The sequence below is a fragment of the Cuculus canorus genome, chromosome 2 (assembly GCF_017976375.1).
Source record: "Cuculus canorus isolate bCucCan1 chromosome 2, bCucCan1.pri, whole genome shotgun sequence".
NCBI classification, from domain to species: Eukaryota; Metazoa; Chordata; class Aves; order Cuculiformes; family Cuculidae; genus Cuculus; species Cuculus canorus.
Window position 1 is genome coordinate 89986328 of NC_071402.1, and position 19098 is coordinate 90005425.

Sequence of the window (19098 nt, forward strand, 5' to 3'; positions counted from 1 at the left end):
TGGCCCATTGTTAAACAGGAGAGGTGAATCTGAACAATGCTGAAAAGACAGAGGTTCTCAACACTTTCTTCACCTTGGTTTATTGGGTCCTGGGCCTTAGGAACAAAAAGCCAGGTTGATGCAAACACAGATGCACCATGAGTGAAGGAAGAATTGATGCGAGAACTGTTACAGGAGCTTGACCCCTTACACAAGCACGGGCCCTGACACCTGAGGTTGTTAAGACAGCTGGCTGACATTGTTGCAAGGCTGCTCTCCATAATCTTTGAGAAGTTGGAGAGATCCAGAAGTCGCAGAGATCCTACAAGGCTGGAAGAAGGCTAATGTCACTCCTATCTACAAGAAAGTCTTAAAGGAGGATAAAGGAAAGTTACAAGCCCATCAGTCTTACTTCAATCTCTAGGAAAGTTATGGAACAAACCCTCCTATGGAATGTCACAAGTCAACTGAATCACTTAATTTGGAAATGCCAGCATGAATTCACCAAGGACAAACCATGCTTGACAAACCTGATCACCCTCTACCACAAAGTAACTTGCTTAGTTCATGTGGGGTGGGTGGTGGACATCATCTACCTGGATATTTCCCAAGGCTTTCCATACTGTTTCCCACAGCTTCCTCCTAAAGAAACTGATGGGTTACAGTCTAGACTAGTGGTCTGCGCAGTAGATGGGGAACTGGTTGACAGGCTGCACCCAGAAGGTGGTGGTAAATAGCTACTTTTCAAACTGGCAACCTCTCACAAGTGGGGTCTCCTAGGGATTGATATTGTGTCCAACACTGTTTAATATCTTCATAAGTGATCTGAATGATGGGATCAAGTGTGCCTTGATGAAGTTTGCCAGTGGTACCAAACTGAGTGGGGAAGTGAACACCTCAGAAGGCAAAGTCACCCTGCAGGAGGACCTGGATAGGCTGAAAGGGTGGGTTAACAAGAACCCCATGAAGTTCGATGAGGACAAACATCAAAGGTCTTTCACCTGGGAAAAGTATAATCCAGAGTGTATCACAGGCTGGGATCTCCCTGGATGGGGAGCAGCTCTGTGGAAAGGAGCTTGAAGGTCCTGGTGGGTAACAAGCTCAATATGAGCAGTCTGTTGCTGCAGCAAAGAAAGACAATGGGACACTGGCTTGCAACAACAAGGGCAGCAGCAGCAGCAAGAAGTCATTATCCCACTCTACTTAGTGCTTGTCAGGCCTCACCTGGAATAGCGTGTTCAGTTTTGGTGACTGCTATACAAAAAAGATGTGGACAGGCTGGAGAGAATCCAGAGAAGGCCCGTGAGGATGATCAAAGGACCGTGAAGCCTGCGATATGAGGAAAGGCTGAGAGAAGTAGGTTTGTTCCGCCTTGAGAAAAGAAGGCTTAGGGAGACTTTATCACCATGTTCCAGTATTTAAAGGGTGGCTACGAAGAAGACAGAGACTCTCTTTTTACAATGAGTCCCATGGAGGGATAATGGGTACAAGTAAATTCTGGGAAGATTCTCATTGGACACAAGAGGAAATTTTTTTCAAATTAGGACAATCAGCCATTGGAATAATCTCCACAGGGAAGTGGTGGATTCCCCAGCATTGGACATTTTTAAGATTCAGCTGGACAGGATACGGGGCCATCTTATCTAGATCATGCTTTGGCCAAGAAATGTTGAAATAGGTGATTGTTTTGGTCCCTTCCAACCTGGTATTCTATGATTCTATGATTAAAGTGAACAGGAAAAACATATCTGGAACTTTTATCCCTTAAATCACAGTAAGAAAAAAACCCAACTTGTGTTCTGTGTATAATCAAAAAGAAAAAAATAATTTATCTTTTGATTGAAAAGATAAAGTGAATTTTCAAAAAAGCCAACATGAATCTAGATCACAGCATTTGTTTCACAAATGGCAGGAACTCAGAATTAGTACCAAGGAAGACAAGGTGTGAAGGAAAAGAAAAAATAAACACCACAAGAAATGACAAGAATTATTATTAAGCAGAGTTGCTGATCTTTCAGATTTCACATTAGTTGAATATTCAGAAATAAATGATGTTGTTTCTTAAGTACCAATTGACAACAATCCAAAAATGTAAATTTCTTACCAACCTTTACATTAGTGGACACTTAACATCCAGAACTTGAAATTCTTCAGAGGAATTGAATTGTTTTCTCTCTTTTCAGGCATGGGTTCGTTTTCTGAAGTAATATCGATGTGAGGATTCCTTATTTTTGTTTTTATTTCCCCAAAAGACATTTATTATTCCCCAACAAAATTTAAACAGAAAGCATTTCTTCAGCAAACCTGAATCAGCAGGTCATTAGTTCACATGCTGAAGACTATTTATAGTGGAGGAGAAAATCTATGTGTATGCACAGGCATCTTGCTTTAAGGTTTATGTTCTGCTGAAAACAAAACTACTTTTCTTTGTGTCCTAAAATATGAAACAAATTCTCTATTCTGGGCAGCTCTTCAAAACATAAGGATTCTAACAGCCATGCAAACACTCTTTTAAATATTTTTTAGTGTGTCAGGAATAGCATAGAGAATGGTTATTAATCTTCATCTTCATAATTTCCCTTCATCCCTTTAGATTCCAAATTAGCTGACTGGTTTGAAAATTCTCCTGAACCCGTTGGACAGAAAATAAACCTACTTATCCTGTTCATTGCTACATTTTCATCATTAGGAATGTAGTTGTGTTTCATGTTACTGAGAAAGTACCCATGATGAAAGCTAGCAAAGGCTTCTATGGAACAGAATAAAGAAGGTAGAAAGTGGACTTTGTATTCTATTTGTCTTCAATAACTATTGCATTGTTTTGTCTCTGCTGAGGATACACCTAACAAACAGTTGTTCTCTTCAACTCTGTGTAAGTAAGCTAGCATTATATTTCATCATGTGAAATTTCCATGATGATGACGAACAAATATTTTAACTGACCTTAAAATATCAGGTAAATGTGAAAGTATTATAGCCAGTTCTCTTTCATTGCTATGCTTCTGTTTATTTTATTTTTGCCAGATACTGTTTTCTTCTTACATAATGTAATGGGAATATAACTGTGACAAATGTGTGTGTGACTGAATAATTTTTCATACTGTGTTTGGTTCTGTCCTTAATATGAAATTTCTGTACCATACATAAGGTACTGGAGACGTGACTTTCAGGTGTTGAAGTGCATCTTAACTTCCAGCCACATGACAGACATGTGTCTGAACGCTTGGATTAACCTTCTTTGGATGACAGTATTCCCACAATGAAGTAGTGCTTCCATAATATCCCCACTGTTTTTTTAACTCATCCCTATAAGTCAGGTTATTTGAGCTGACGTATTCTTTCAAAGTTGATTGTGTCATTTGTTAGAAGTTGTGTGTCCTTGGGTGTGAGGGGAGAAGCCATTTGATGTCTATCAGCATGACTATGTTATTCCTGCATATCCCTATGAAGTGGATTGCTTCCAGCTGGACCTTAACCAAAATTGAACTAAATGTGTGCTTGGGCTCTTTGGTATTTCTGAAATCCCCTTTTCTCTCATGCTTTATTTCAACTGCTGAATAAAGACACCTTCTTTTAAGGTAGCTCTTTGTAAATATCAAAAGGAAAACAGGTGCCTGAAAACAGTCAGATCTGCAGGACAGGCATTAGCATATACAAGATAGCACTTGCCTTCTGCCTGAAAATAAAAAAAAAAGGCAAGATTGCACACAAAAATAAACCCAGGAGCAGACAAGTCAGAGAGTAGCCAGAAGTGATGTCACTCCTGTAACACTGAAAAAGACATGTTAGGATTCTATAAAAGCTGATACTGACCCTGCTGTCTACTCTTACACTGAAGGTCGCTGCGAAAAAATAAAAGCCCCTTTTGAGTTTATTCCCCCCTGAATACATACACATTCTCTGCCCAGGAATGAATGCTTCTCTATAGCTACTCTTAGAAGTCGCTTTATAAAGCTTTAACCCATCTAAGTAGATGAAAGTTTTATCACCTAACTAATGGAGTACGACCATAAAGCACAACAATTTGTTTTGTCTTATTATATGCAACTTACCAATTATTTTCTATGGTATGTTTCCAGTATATTCAAGAACAAGTAATGTAAAGAATATGATTTGAAGTAGGGCCTGAGTCCTTAGCTTCTCCAGTTTCAAGAAGAAGCAGGGGAGTTTCTTCTGTGATGCCACTGCTGGTTTTCTTGACATCTTTCACATGACATGTTCTCTGAATTGAGTCAGGAAGATGAACAGTCACTGTTTGCTGCTCTGGACTTAGACACTTTTAATAGAAATGTAATTGATTTGTGATATATTTTTGGTAGCTGACAGGGGTGTTTTTCCTTGCCATTCTGCAGAGCTTTTAGTAAAACGTCTGTTCCTTTGGGAAGTGCCATTGTGCCAGCCTTTGTAGGTGTGGAAAATCCTTTATTGCACTTTAAAACCGCTTCCATATACCAAAAAAGTTTTAAGTAGTCCTGAGGTCTTTTGCAGGTATTACTCCTAAGCCTTCCTCTTGTCTGAACTTTGAACTATAGCAGTCAAGTTAATTATAGCAGCCTTTATAGGCTCAAAATATACAGATAACAATTGCAATAATGTTTTTTTCAAACTTTCAACAATATTCTTCAAATAGCTCCTCTCTGGTATATGTACTATATTGAAAGTAGGATGTGATACATAAAGATGTAATCTTCTGCATTCATTTGGGATGCCCTGTATGACTAATTCATAACTACGATCTTTGTGAGTAATGGAATCACCCTATATTTATTTTCAAAAATCTTCATTCTGTGTAGTGTTAATGCATGCCTGTGCTGATCTGAGATTGCATCTTTGGGGATTGAATTACATGTTGTGTTATACTTGTTTTATTATAGCAAATACCAGTAGTAATCCTGCAGTTAACATTGCTCGACACTTTGTAGTGTAAGACACTTTGCATTGTTATCTTTAGTGAGTTTAAACCATTTGGACTACAATTTTTCAATGTATGCCTCTTGCTGAATTCTTTAGAAGAATATTTCACCAGAAAATATTGAGATTGTGGTTGTTGGTTGGGTGGTTTTTTTTCCCCAGAACAATGTTCAGGAAAAATATGTTCTTTGAATAGCTTTTGTAATTTCTCATTATTGGGATGTGCCAACAATACAACTTGACAGCTGCTTGACTCCTTGAGCAAGTACTTACTGGAGTGTCCTCCAATTTCCTTTGCTCACTGCTTTTCCTTACAGCTGCATAGTGATCTAAGTGAAAGACTTCAAAAGGTAGATGCAGGGAACTTTTAATGCAACGGTTCCTTCCGAACTACAGCAGCAATCAGTTTTGGAATTTCAATGAGCCAAGCTGACATAAATACACCAATATGGTTGGCATTCAGTTGGTTTTTCAGTTTGAGTAGGCATGACTTTAGAACATTGTATTTTATTATCTTTTTGTTGTAGTATTTTAGAGTAATGGATATTACATTGCAACATAAATTGATTAATGCCAAAATAAAAGGTAGGTATTGTGTCTGTCTCAGGGGCTGACCTTCTAGAGGAAAAGTCATTCCATGTTGCATTGCTGAAGAAACAATGATAGAAACATATCCATGCCCTTGCTAATACACAATCTCCTTGTGCGAGGACAATGAACACAGTTCAACATGACGTAAAGGCTTGATGGCAAAACCTAGTAAAGCGTTTATGAGTGAATTACCCCTGTCTATCAACAGCAAAACTTGAATAACACTACCGAAAGATCACCAGCTAGCAGCTGCTAAAATTTAACAGCAAACCCAGTAGAATTCAGCCTATCCTAATACAGGCGATCTTCTGGAACAAGGCCTTTTGTTCCAGTGCTGCCAGTCTAAACAACAAGGCTATTGACTGCATGTGCCAGCCTTTGTTAGTGGGGGCTACCTGAAAAGATGAAAATTGCATGAACGTGCAATTTCAGATCCATTAATTCTCAGCTGCAAAACCTCCATCTGTAAACTGTCCTAAGAGGAGGGGTTGTGTTGACTTAAGTTTCTGTGTTAAAGGATCATATTGTCATAGTCTATCCCTAGGAAATAAATTTATTTCCAATGGTAATGCTGAATAAGTCTCAAGAAGCCATGGCATGGTTTTGATCTTTCATATCACAACAGTTATTGCAAAATGTCATTATTTCATCTTTGGACCACTGGTCAAATCAGTAAGCCCTACAGACAACTTCAGACAAAGATAAGGAAACAAATTAAAAGGCATTCAGATCACTTCCTCTTCCACTTTGTCACCGTTTTACTAAGCTACACACTGACATAAATACTCTTCCCCAAAAAAGAACTACTCACGAACTACCTCCAAGAAAAGACATTAATTCTCTCACTAAAGATTCCTTACTGTTTGCACCCTTTCCTTTACAGATCATAACTTTGGTTTTGTTCAAGCTATATTGAATCCACAGTCAAAGCTGCAGTTTAATGGTGAATCATAGAATCATAGAATCATAGAATCATAGAATCATAGAATCATAGAATAGTTAGGCTTGGAAGGGACTTTAAAGATCATCTAGTTCCAACCCCCCTGCCATGGGCAGGGACATCCCACTAGATCAGGCTGCCCAAGGCCCCATCCAACCTGGCCTTGAACACCTCCAGGGATGGGGCATCCACAACTTCCCTAGGCAACCTGTTCCAGTGGCTCACCACTCTCGTGGTGAAGAAATTCTTCCTATTGTCCAGTGTATATCTGTCCCTCTCCAGTTTATACCCATTCCCCTTCATCTTATCGCCACAAGTCTTTATGAATAGTCCTTCTCCAGCTTTTCTGTAGGTCTCGTTCAGGTACTGGAAGGTTGCTATAAGATCTCCTCTGAGCCTTCTCTTCTCCAGGCTGAACAGCCCCAACTCTCTCAGCCTGTCCTCGTAGGGAAGGTGCTCCTGCCCTCCAACCACCTTTGTAGCCCTCCTCTGGACCCATTCCAACAGCTCCATATCCTTCTTACGTTGAGGATTCCTGAACTGGACACAGTATTCCAGATGAAAGTCTCACAAGAGAGGAATAGAGGGGCAGAATCACTTCCCTCAACCTGCTGGCCACGCTTCATTTGATGCAGCCCACGATGTGATTGGCCTTCTGGGTTGCGAGAGCACTTTGCTGGTTCATGTCAAGCTTCTCATCCACCAGCACCTCCAAGTCCTTCTCTGCAGGGCTGCTCTCAATCACGTCATCCCCATCACTTACTGAAAACGGGGATTGCCCCAACCCAGGTGTAAGACCTTACACTTGGCCTTGTTGAACCTCAGTTCTCACAGGCCCACTTCTCCAGTCTGCCCAGGGTCCTCTGGATGACATTGTGTCCTTCCTGTGTGGCACTACACCACTTAGCTTGTGTCATCAAGCAAACATTTTACTTTACCATCCCTATGCTGAAAGGCAAATTGGAAAGTTTTGTAAAAAGTTTTTGTATCACCAAGGCTAAGTGTTTAACATAATATTCTCATATATGAAGAGAACTTTTGATAAGAGGTACTGGTAGAACTAGACTACACTGCAGTCCACTGGCTAAAGCTACTTTATGATGATTACAGAAAGTCTAAATTTAATCCACTATATAGAAAATTTTCCTCCAGACAACCAAGGGAAATAAATCACTACGTCCCATGTACCTACATCTATATTCCCAGTATTGAGGGGAAGCTGCAGTACTGTTGAATTCTGAGAGGCAAGCACAGAACAAAGTGATCAGACCTAAGCAGATGATTCCATGGATATTTGTTTCTTCATCATCTTCTTCAAAAGATACATTACAATCCTATGTCACTAATCCTGGCTGAGACATTACAACAGTATTTCATATTCTGACATGACCACGTTAAAGTAAAATTACCTTTTCCAATCACAGAAAAGTTGAGAGTTGAATCCTGAAACTGTAAGAAAAACAGAATTTTGATCCACTTCAGATCTGCAAAAAATCAACTGGTAGATCAAAAAGTTCATCATAGAATCATAGAGTTGTTTGCATTGAAAGGACCTTAAAGATCAAAGGATCATTTAGTTCCAAATGCCCTGCCATGGGCAGGAACGCCTCCCACTAGACTGGCCTTCTCATGGTGCCCATCCAGCCTGGTTCTGAACACTTCCAGGGAGGGCGCAGCCACAACTTCTCTGGGCAACCTGTGCCAGTGCCTCACCACCTTCATGGTGGAGAAATTCTTCCTAATGTCTAATATAAATCTTCCCCCTTCCAATTTAAAGCCATTCCTCCTCATCCTGTCACTACATGCCCTTGTAAAAATTCCGTCCCCAGCTTTCTTGTACAACCCCTTCAGGTACTGGAAGGCCACTATAAGGTCTCCGCCAAGCCTTCTCTTCTGCAGGCTGAAGAACCCCAACTCTCTCAGCCTGTCCTTATAGCAGAGGTGCTCCAGCCCTCAGGCCATCCTCTGGGCCATTCCAACATGTCCTTTATCATAGCTTCCAGAAGAATCTGTTCTACAATCTTCCCAGGCACAGAGCGGGGGCTGACAGGTCCGTAGTTCCCAGGGTCACGTTTTCCACTTTTTTAAAAACAGGCACAATGTCAACAGGGACTTCTCCTGACTGCCATCACTTTTCAAATATCATGGAAAGTGGCTTGGCAACCAAGGCAGTGAATTTCCTCAGGACTCTGGGATGTGTCTCATCGGGTCCCATAAACTTATACATGTTCAGGTTCGTCAGGTGGTTACGAACCTGATCTTCCCCTACAGTGGGAGGGGCTTACCCCTCTGTTCGCCATCTTGTTGCTCATTGATCCAAGAGGGGTGAGGAGAGCTGTTGCCAGTGAAGACTAAGGCAAAAAAGTTGTTAAGTACTTCAGTGCATTTCTGTTGCTCTGGAAGATAGCTCTCCTCTGCATTTTTCACTTTTCAAGATCAAGGAGTTCAAGGAAGTAGCTAAAATTTTTTATCTCTGATGTTGCTGTAGACATCTACACACTGCTGGTAACCAATAAGATGAGCTGAAAGGGCAAGCAACATGACTGCACAAGATTGTTTTTCTTTTAGATTTCCAGTTTGGAGCTTCTAAACATGAACATTTAAAAAGTCAGTTAATACTTGTACACCTTCACTGTGTGTGTTCTCCAGTCAGCTATCTGCATTTCCTCTTCCATGGCACTTCTGCCTTACACAAGGCACAGAATGTCTTCTAGGAATAAATCAGGGATATGTAGCAGACAGATTTACCAGGGCCATAAAGAGACAGTAATCTCATCTCTGTTACCATTGACTGCATGGCTACCGTAGCCAGGGCTATCTGTGCCTATTTCTGTGTACTGATGGAAGCTGGTATATTTAAGATTCCAGTTTCATGTGTTGTGAAACTAGAAAGGTAGGTGGTGAAAGAGGTAGGAAGGTGGAGGAAGAGAAAAGCAGGTCCTATAGATAAAACATGCATTTTGTCTCATAAGATTACAACTTAGTCCTACTTCTGTCACAAAGCTTCCATTTGATACTAGGGAAGTCATTTAAAACATAGTAGTCATGGATGGCTTCTATATATGTATCTTTGGAAAATCAATTCAAGAGGCTGGGTACCTAGCTGGAGATACAGAAGCATCTAGCATTTACACCTGTAAGAAATAGCAGATACCAAATAAGAATGCTACTTTTAAAATAAAAAAAATAGTAAAATGTATATAATAAAATATATTCTCCTAGGTACTGAAATCTAGGCCTTTTTAATTGATTGCCAGAAATCAGTGGACATCTCTGGCAATATTTAACTTCACTTTTCAGTTCTACATAAGTAGAGGATGGACAACAATACAAACTCATTTCATGGGTAAGTTGTAAAGCAAAATTAATGGTTGTTAAAGAACAAAAACAATCTTACATTAAGCCTACTGTTGAAGTCCACAAGGAAATGGTGGTGTATCTGCCAACATTCTTTGAAGGCAAGACTTTGGGGAAAGAAATTTTGTCCTCATCAATAAAAAACTAGATATGATGATGTCAATCCACAAAAATTAGCAAGAATCTGTTACTATAAGCATAATTACCGTTCTTTTCTTCAGTTAAATCTGATTATGTTACTGTCTTAATCTAATCTAGAGGTCAATGGTTTGCAGATCAATGAAAGTAATGTCTTAGTAGTTTAGATAATTAGGAGGCTCTCTCTTCTAGAACTTCATGTGAAGCTTCTTGTTTAACAATCATTCTTTCAAGTGATGCCATTTTCTTCAATGTGTCACAGAACTAATCCTTCTTTCTGCCTGAAAAGACCTCTATTTAAACTGCCCGGATACAAAATTGGAAACATAGTTCACAGCTCTGTGTTGGAAGTATTGATACAGATTGCAATAAATATTTCTTTATAGCATCTTTCTTTCTTCATTTTGACTTAAGTGTCTCAGACCACTTAGAAGACAAGAGACTGAGATGGACATGAGGACTTGGTGACGAAATGAAGAGGGACAGGAATTACAGAGAGTATCGGAGTGCAAGGATGGGCCACATCCTAGGTGTTAAGATGAGGACAAATGAACATAGGATCACAATAGGAAAGAAAAAAATATTACGTGCAAAAGGATATAATGTATTTCATATCTAATCTGTCAACATATTTTGGCCAGTATGGAGTTTTAAATTATCCAGTTGTCTTAGATCAAGAAAGCCTGGATCATAGAAACATAAGCAGGATTAATAACACCTTTCTTTAGGCAGTTGCAGAATAGTTGCCATACTTCCAATCAGTAAAAAAAAAACCACAAATAAATAAGATTTAGACTTCAGTGCATCTGACCAGACAAAGGCATCTACTTTACGATGAGATGAAGCATGCCATGAATTACATTGAATATGCTGACTAGCTTTTCATTGACTATGAAAAAGTAGCATAGGATGATTTGATCAGATATTAATGCTTACAGCATGGACCACCACACTCAGCCATATCAGTCCAACCTTTTGAAATCCTTCAGGTAATCACTGACTGTATCTGAACTCCTAAATGCTTCATTTCCAACCCTTACTCCCAAATGCTAAAAGGCAGATAATCACCTTAATACATACAATCACAATTTACTAAGCCACTTTATTATCAAGAGTTAAGAACTTGTGGATAAAATAAGTGCACATCAGATATGTCTGTGATCCCTTGGTTAGAGCAAATCCTGGAGATGTACACCCATTCCCATCTAATATAGATGTCTATGATATTTTTCAGTACTGAACTTTCAGCTAGCTGTGGTGTACCACCATCACTGTTTTGGATTCAGCTCCTCCACCACCTATGAACGTCTTTATAGACATCACAATGCACATAAGTGATCTCAAAATGGAGTTGACCTTTCAAATAGACTGAATTCCACAATCTGTATCTTGCCATAAATTAGAACACTCTTTACTCTGCTTAACAGAAGAATGACTTCCCTCCTGACTTTCCCGGGACTGCCATTACAGGCAGTTGTCAACTTCAAACTGGAAGCTCTGTATGCTTGTGGTAAAATTTCCTGCATGGCTGACATTGTCTGATTCTTCCCAAAGCTGGATTAACAGAGGCTGTTTCAAGCAACTCTAAAAACTTTTGCTATCGCTGTCAGAACTCAGGCTGGGCCGGCTTTTCACTTTTCCCAGACTACTCTATTACTGTATTCCACACAACTTCTCTACTAGAAACATTATAGCAATGTTAGTAAAGCCATTTAGGAAGTCAGCAGGAAAACTAGTCTCAATGACCAAAACACTGTTAGAAACTTACGTGCTCTGCCTAGATGAGGAAAGTGTGAAACACCTTCAGACTTGGTGATCTAAACCATTCACCGACTTTGAGCAACTTGATTTTTTCTAGAGAAAGCGAGAGGAAGCGATTGTGGAACTTAGTGTAGCAAAATTCAACTGCTAACCCTGGGCACCAGTCACAAAACCTCTTAGATGCTTGAACCATAGCACTATCGCATTGTATTTTTTAATAGTATGGTTAGAATAGAGGGCAAAGAAGAATTAAAGGCAATGCAAGCAATGAATATGTGTGACAGAAGAACTTCTTTCACTGAAGATGAAATGTGGATTGTGGTTGAAAGATTAAAAATTAGTAATAACTCTGAGCTTTTGTTGTTTCTGTGAAGTACTAAAAATAGAACACTACTGATGAACTGTGTTTGTTTTAGACATCCAGAAGATCAAAACACCTAAGACCTGGTTTACTGCAATTGTAAGATCCTTAGTACAAATTAAGATGTTCTATTCTTATGCCTTGCAAGCAAAGTAACATCTTCATCAGCCACTGCTGCCACCTCTTTGCTAAAATATGAGTACCAATTACTTTAAAAGATTGTCCTTCACAGGGTGGCTACAACGATGGTATGCTGGGTAGAGCTCAAAAAGGGTTCAGACCACATCTTAGGAACTGTGAGAACCATGATTAAATTCTCATCTCCAGAAGGCAGTAAAAGAGTTCCTAGACCTTAATCATCTCCATTTTGTACATAGGCCTATCCTTCTGCCAATGATCTTGTTAGTGCCATTGAATGGCACCCCGTTTCACTGCTTAGATTGAGTTTATCTCTTGAAAACCTCAATAAATGGTTTAAATACAGTTCTATCGTTTTCATAGACTAGTTAGAAAATTAGATAAATATGAGAGTTATCGAAGCTTTCAGTTGTTTTGTCTGCACAAATGATGTCCATCTAGCAGTGCAGTACCAGAATTCTTGTGATCTAGAAGAAAGATGTTGACCTGGGAGACATAATGTATTTGTCACAAGGAATGGCCAGGTTAATCAAGTCTGAGGAAGGAATCTTCAGCTCTTTATATATAATTCACCTAAAGGCCACAAACTGATAAGCATTTTCCAAATGGATACTTGCTGGACAACAGGCTAGAACTTGTTTACCGAAGTAGAACACGGAGGAGTTTCTTGGCTTTCCAGAAATGTTTTTGAAAGACATTGAAAAAAACCCAAACAAACCCCAAACAAACCTAACAACAACAAAAATAAGAGCTAACTAGATAAAAAATTAGTTGAGTGAATGGGTTGATTGATGACACAAATGTGATAAACTCTGCTTTAACTTGTCTGTTCTGTCCCAGAGTATGGTGTGCAATGGAATAAGAAACACTTGGTGGAACAATTGCCTTGGTGGGATAGAACTCATGGTAAAGCATTCCTGTCTTGACACTGTTCCCAACACTTCATCCCTTTTGAGATCAGAAATCACAGAATCATAGAATCCCTAAGGTTGGAAAAGACCTCTAAGATCATCCAGTCCAACCATCAGCCTAATGCCACCATACCTACTAAACCATGTCACAAAGAGCCACATCTACAAGTATTTTGAACTCCTTCAGGAACAGTGACTCTGCCACTTCCCTGGGCAGCCTATTCCAGTGCTTGACTACTCTTTAAGTAAAGGAATTTTTCCTAATATCCAGTCTAAACCTCATTTGGCACAAATTGAGGCCATTTCCTCTCTTCCTATCAGTTGTTACTTGGAAGAAGAGACCAGCACCCACCTCGCTACAACCTCCCTTCAGGCAGTTGTAGAGTGTGATAAGGTCTTCAATCCATTGTTAATGGCGCGTTATTTGCACAATTTCCAGTGGAGCACTCCCAGATGACACATGAGGTGACAAGAACAAGTTGCGTGGTGTAACTAGCACTGGACTCATAAGAAAGTCAACAGCTTCGTCATTTTCTGTTGACCCATCCTACCAGAGAAGCCTTGGGGCCTTCCCAATTTGGAAAACACAGTCAACTGGGAGATGTGAGCCACATTCACACCATTGCCAATGGTCATCGGGGGGGCTGCTGATTTCCTTGCTGGATTTGCCCACTTTCTTTCACTCTCCCATGGCAAAGGCATTCAACCAACTAAGTTTGGAATGGTGTGTGGAGCCGAGTTAGAATGTTGCTTACTCTAGGGGTGGTGGCAGGGCAAGGCAAAGGCTGTGGGCTGTGGGGAGCCCGTGGGAAAGCGGGTCTGGGAGAACCTCGGCGGTCCGAGGAGAGGGATGGGTGCGGGGCCACAGGAGTGAAATGAGGAGGTGGCTGGGGAGCTGCGGGGAGCGACTGCACGTGCGTGGGCCCCGTGTCCCTACACCCAACCCCCCCCCCCCCCCTTTTACCCCCCTCCCACTCCAAACTCCGCTCTCCCGTCCCGCGGCCCCTCCCTGCGGGCTCAGCCGAGCAGACAATGGGAGATCAAAGCTGGGGGGGGGAAACGGGGGGGGGGGACACGGACGGACGGACGGACGGGAGGAGGATGGTGCCGGGGAGGGGGGGAGACTGTATCCGAGGCGGAGAGGTTGCGTGTGGCGCTGTCTCTGAGCTCGATTAGTGTTCCTGGGGAGGGAGCGAGCTGAGCCGAGCCGAGCCCGGGGGACAGGAGGGGGTGCGGGTGGCTTTGGTTGGGGGGGGGGGGGGGTGTGGGATGTTGCGGGGCGCTGCTGCTCGCGAGTGAACGCGTGTGTGCGTGTGTGTGTGTGTGTGTGTGTGTGTGTGTGCGCGCCCGCCCGCCTGCCGGGGTGTGCGAGAGGCAGCGCGAGGGCGAGGGAGCCAGCGAGTTGCGCAGCTGCCGTGCGCGCAGCCCCGCCGCCAGCACCGCGGTGGCATTTAGAGAGCGGAGCTGCTAGTTGCGCTGGAGAGGGACGCGCAGGGAGGAGGAGGAGGAGGAGGAGGAGGAGGAAGAAGAGAAGGAGGAGGAGGAGGAAGAGGGGAAGAGGAGGAGGGAGAGGGAGGAGGAGAAGAAGAAGAAGAAGACGAGGAGGGAGAAGGAGAAGAAGAAGAAGAAGAAGAAGAAGAAGAGGAGGAGGCCAAACGGACACCAACTGAAACAAAGTCTTTGCAAACCAGCACCCAACTCCACCTTGTGAGGTTCCCCAGCATGGCTTCCGAGGAACTCTACGAGGTAACAGCCCCCGAGCGCCGGCCCTGCCCCCCCGGACCCGCCGGCCACCCCACCCCACCCGCCTTTTTGTTGCTCTCGGGAGGGACCCGGCGGTCCTTGTCACCCCCTGCTGCTGCGGCTGCCCCTTCCCGCTGGGCCCAGCGCCTACGTGTGTGTATGTGTCCCCCTGCCCAGCCTGGCCCCCAGCCCCCCCCCCCGCCCTCCCCAGTTTTGCTGGAGGAGGACGGAAATGTGACTGTAAAGGAGGAGACGGCAAAGTGTTACCCGATGGCCTTGCGCTTCGCTTTCCTTTCTCTCCCCCCCCAACACGTTCACACCACACTTTGACTCCAGAAGGAGGAGAAGGGAAGCGGGGTTGGGGGGGGGGGGGGGGGGCGGCGGGGGTGGATGGTGGGGAGCAGCGCTGACAGCCGCCACTCGCTCCTTGATGTGCAAAAATGTGTGCAAAAATGTGTGCAAAGCCGAGTTATTGTATGTGTCCGGGGGGGAGGGGGGGGGGCAGAGAGAGAGAGAGAGAGAGAGAAAGAGGGGGGCTTTCCTCCTGGATTCGTGTCTGTACCAAAGTCCTGTGCCACCATCCTTGTGCCTTGGCCGTGCGGCGAGCTTTTGCGGTGATGCAAAATATTAAAATTTCAACTCTTCGTGCTCTAACGACGCACGGTTGAGGTTGTGAGGGAAGCCAAAAAGATAGAAAGTTAAGGCTCTGACACGCCATCCTTCCCTCATCGCTCGGGAGGTGGTCGAAGGGTGTGCTGATGGGAGAGGAAGGGTTTGGGGTGAAGAAGGGAATGAGGTGACAGCCTAACTTTGGATTTCCTGTCTTATGTGTGGCAATTTCACATCCTTGCCCTTAATTGAAAAGCATTATGGTTCTCTTGGATTGAACTTCCTTGTTTTTATTTTTACAAGAAGTCATCCCTGGGAGTGGAAAGCCGTTCTTGTTTTGGAGCCATTCTCGTCTTTTGGATAAAGAAGTGGCCATCCAAAAGCAAAAATGCTTTTATGTCATAGTTAGTACCCATCCAGGCAGTGCTCTATAAAAAAAATATATCTATGCACAGGCTGGAAGGCTAAGGTCAACGGAAGACAGCCAGCCTTGAGGACACTTGACTGAAGATGTCTTACTCTTCTGTTGGAGCACGTGTATCTCCTGTTAATGGAGTTACATCGGTGCTGCATTGGGTGAACAGACTGGCAGAAGCCAGTGAAAGGTGCCCTGGGTGGGCTTGTATTTTAACCAAGTTGAGTGCCGAGTGGAGGTGCTGAACTGATAGACTAGAAGATGGAAGGCCTGTATTCCCGAGACAGATAAATCATGGTTAATTGCTTTGGCAAGTTTCCCCATCCTCATAATGTGGCTTAAGCCAATCTTGAAGGGATCATCCCTGGAAGAAGGACAAAAATTTAGGGACGACTCTGCATGTAAAAAGATTGCCAAAAACTTGCTTTGACTTTGGAAAAAGTTATGTTGGCTTTGTAGAGTTGGGACTGTAGATTGTGCTGTGGTCAATGCTTGCTCTTTGTGTGTAACTGTGCTTGATCAAAGATGGACAACAGTGTATTGGTTTTGATAGGCATAAAAAATGACCATAAACATTCTATTTGATGGACATTAGGCTGAGGTTAAGAGTGACCACTGCTTCTTTATCTTCCTGGTTGTCTTAAGTTGTGTCTGGAACGTTGACTTGTGTGAAAGGCTCAGTATTTCGTTGAGTGTGGCCATCCTCACTGGGCAGAGGAGATCCATTGGCCAAAACCATCTTTTCCAAAATGCCTGAAGTGATATGCTAATTTTTATTTTTAAAATCAAACACACTTGTAATTGTATAAGTGCAAAGTTTATTTGAGATGCTGAAATTGTTAATGCCTTTGGACTCGGATGCAGTCAAGCTGTCTTATTTGCAATGTATTTTTTCCTAAGTTTTGTCTTGTAATGAAATTTATAGTCATGCTTGAAAAATCATACCCACTCCCAAATTTAAATACACTAATTTAGGAAGTACCTGACTGCATGTTGACCTGAAATGTTGACTATTATGCAATTTAAACCCTTTTGTGAACTGCCCATAGTATTGACTGGACCTTTACGTCTGTTTCATATCTAGTTTCTTTGTAATTCATGCCATTCTGTACTCTTTGAATCTGATGATTAAAATCCTGTGCCATTTTTTATATTTCCACTTTTCCTTCTGGATCTTGATATTCTGTTGTGATTGAAAAGAGTGTATGATCTGTTTGATATTGTTAGACTAAGTATGACTGCTAACTATTCCTGCTGATGTGTTGTGATTCTTCCAAAATACAAATGCAAATTCCTCTTATAAACAATGACAATGAAGGTAAGTCCCTTTTTTGTTGGTTTTAAGAAAAAAAGGATCTTTATGGATTCAGTTGTTATGTGTGGGATGATTTTTATTTTTACTCTGGGTATCATCTTTGGAGAGAGGAAGTGAAACTGTAGGCCATTAATTTGGAATTTAGGGTTTGAAACCTTGAAGTATACTAATGGACTGGAAGGATGGCTTTTTTGAGCTGGCTGTATATCCTGTGTGTCATTTATCCCTAAACATTTTAGAGGCTGTGGTAGTTATTACCTGCTCTTTTTTTGAGGGCTGAAAAGATCTAAAGAAAATACAAAAGTTTTATTGAAAAATGTTGGAAAGATTATTTTTCCTAGATGGAAAGTGAAAGAGGTAGTAATGTTGCCAACCTCTGTGAGGCAAATAACATAGTTTTTCTGCTTGTAAGTTTTATTCTTGGAAGTGACAACATGGTAGTGAGGTGAACAGACTTGGAGAAACTGGTGAACAAGCCAAGTAAAGGAAAACATATGAAAGGGTGCCCTCAAGTATTTTCCCCCCAGATTTGTTACAGTAAGCATTGACAATTCACCACATCTTTCTTCAAGGAGGCCTGTTGCCATTTGTGTTACTATGGCTTTTGCAAAGTCCTTTGTACAGCTGCTTGAGCAAACAGTAGGGCTACTTTTTTTTACACTGTGATGAGTTTGCTTTGCTTTACTAACCGATTCCCACTCATTGGAAGATTGTTGCTTATGCTCATCATCTTCACGAGTGTAACTGGAAGTAAGGTACCCAACACATTTAGAAGGTTCATTTGGAAGCAAATTATGCTTGCTCTATCTTCAGTCAAATCATTTAACCACCTCTGTTGGACCTTTGCAGTGATGTCTAGTATTGAAGCCATCCTGAGTTGTGGTTGGCATGATGTATTTGTTTCGTGAAATGTGGAAGTGATCCCATAGAAACACTCCCTAGAACAACTCTGTGTTAGCCAGCAGGTCAGAAGTACCAAATGGTTGTTGGTAGACAAATGCAAAAGCTGTGCTGAGTTTGGAAGAGTCTCTTTCTTCTAAAGTGTAATAACTTTTTTTGGTACTACACACAGTGGAGACATATTGAAGTTCTGTGCCTGTTGGAAATTGCATCTAATCAAACCACCATGTGTGTCCATCTTGCCCCTGAGAATTAGCGGTACAGCTCGTGGTGTACATGGCATGCTGGATCCATTTGGGTCACTGTAGTTAGACTTGGGCCATAATTGCTACTCACACCAAAACATTCCCACTGTGTTTTACCAAGAAGTCAGCAAAAGAGTTTGTGTGAAATTTCCAAGTGCACCTGAGCATCGGTGTCTTTTCTTCACTCTGTATTTCACCTTGACACTGCTCGTAAAGCTAGCATTTTAAGGTGACTTAATTGATTTCTATTAAAGTATCACAGGTTAACATATTTAAAGTCCTGTAGTTCAAAATTATACATTTTTGTATGTTTTATAGAATGGAAAATATCTTTTTTTAAAAAATTATTTTAATTCTCCAAGTGTCTTGCCTAGCACATAGGCATTTTTTTTCATCTTGATGTCTAGTGTTCTCAAGGTGATACTTCACTTCCAATGATGATTCGGTATTTTTTATTTTATTTTTAGAACTAAAGCCTCTGACATTAAATTATACAGATACAGTGAAATTACAAACTGAAACTAATTTCAGGAACAACTGGCTGAAGTTCTATCGCCTTACATTAGGTTATATGTCAGGTTTGATCACCTAGTAAGTAAGGCCCAAAGACATACATTCTATGAACATTTAAACTTTTTGTATACAGTATCATTGGGTGGTCATAAGTTAAGAAAATGTTTCTGATGCTGTGGGCTATTCTGCAGCTACTGTGCTATTTTTTTGAATGACAGAGTATAGAAAACCAAAGGAGAAATGCTGTCATTTAGTTGAAAATTTGATACTG

The 19098-nt window shown here is 41.6% G+C and overlaps 1 protein-coding gene across 3 annotated transcripts in view; it reads left to right on the top strand.

Moving 5' to 3' along the window:
- Positions 1-14647: 14647 nt before the first annotated feature.
- Positions 14648-19098, top strand: part of CDYL (chromodomain Y like) — a 106163-nt gene continuing 101712 nt past the window's right edge. For all 3 annotated transcript variants that reach the window (XR_008448686.1, XM_054059432.1, XM_054059433.1), the window contains exon 1: positions 14648-14833. Coding sequence is in view for 2 of the 3 variants with exons in the window: in XM_054059432.1 (XP_053915407.1) it covers positions 14810-14833 (24 nt within the window). In the remaining variant the exon portion in view is untranslated. The remainder of the gene's footprint in view (positions 14834-19098) is intronic.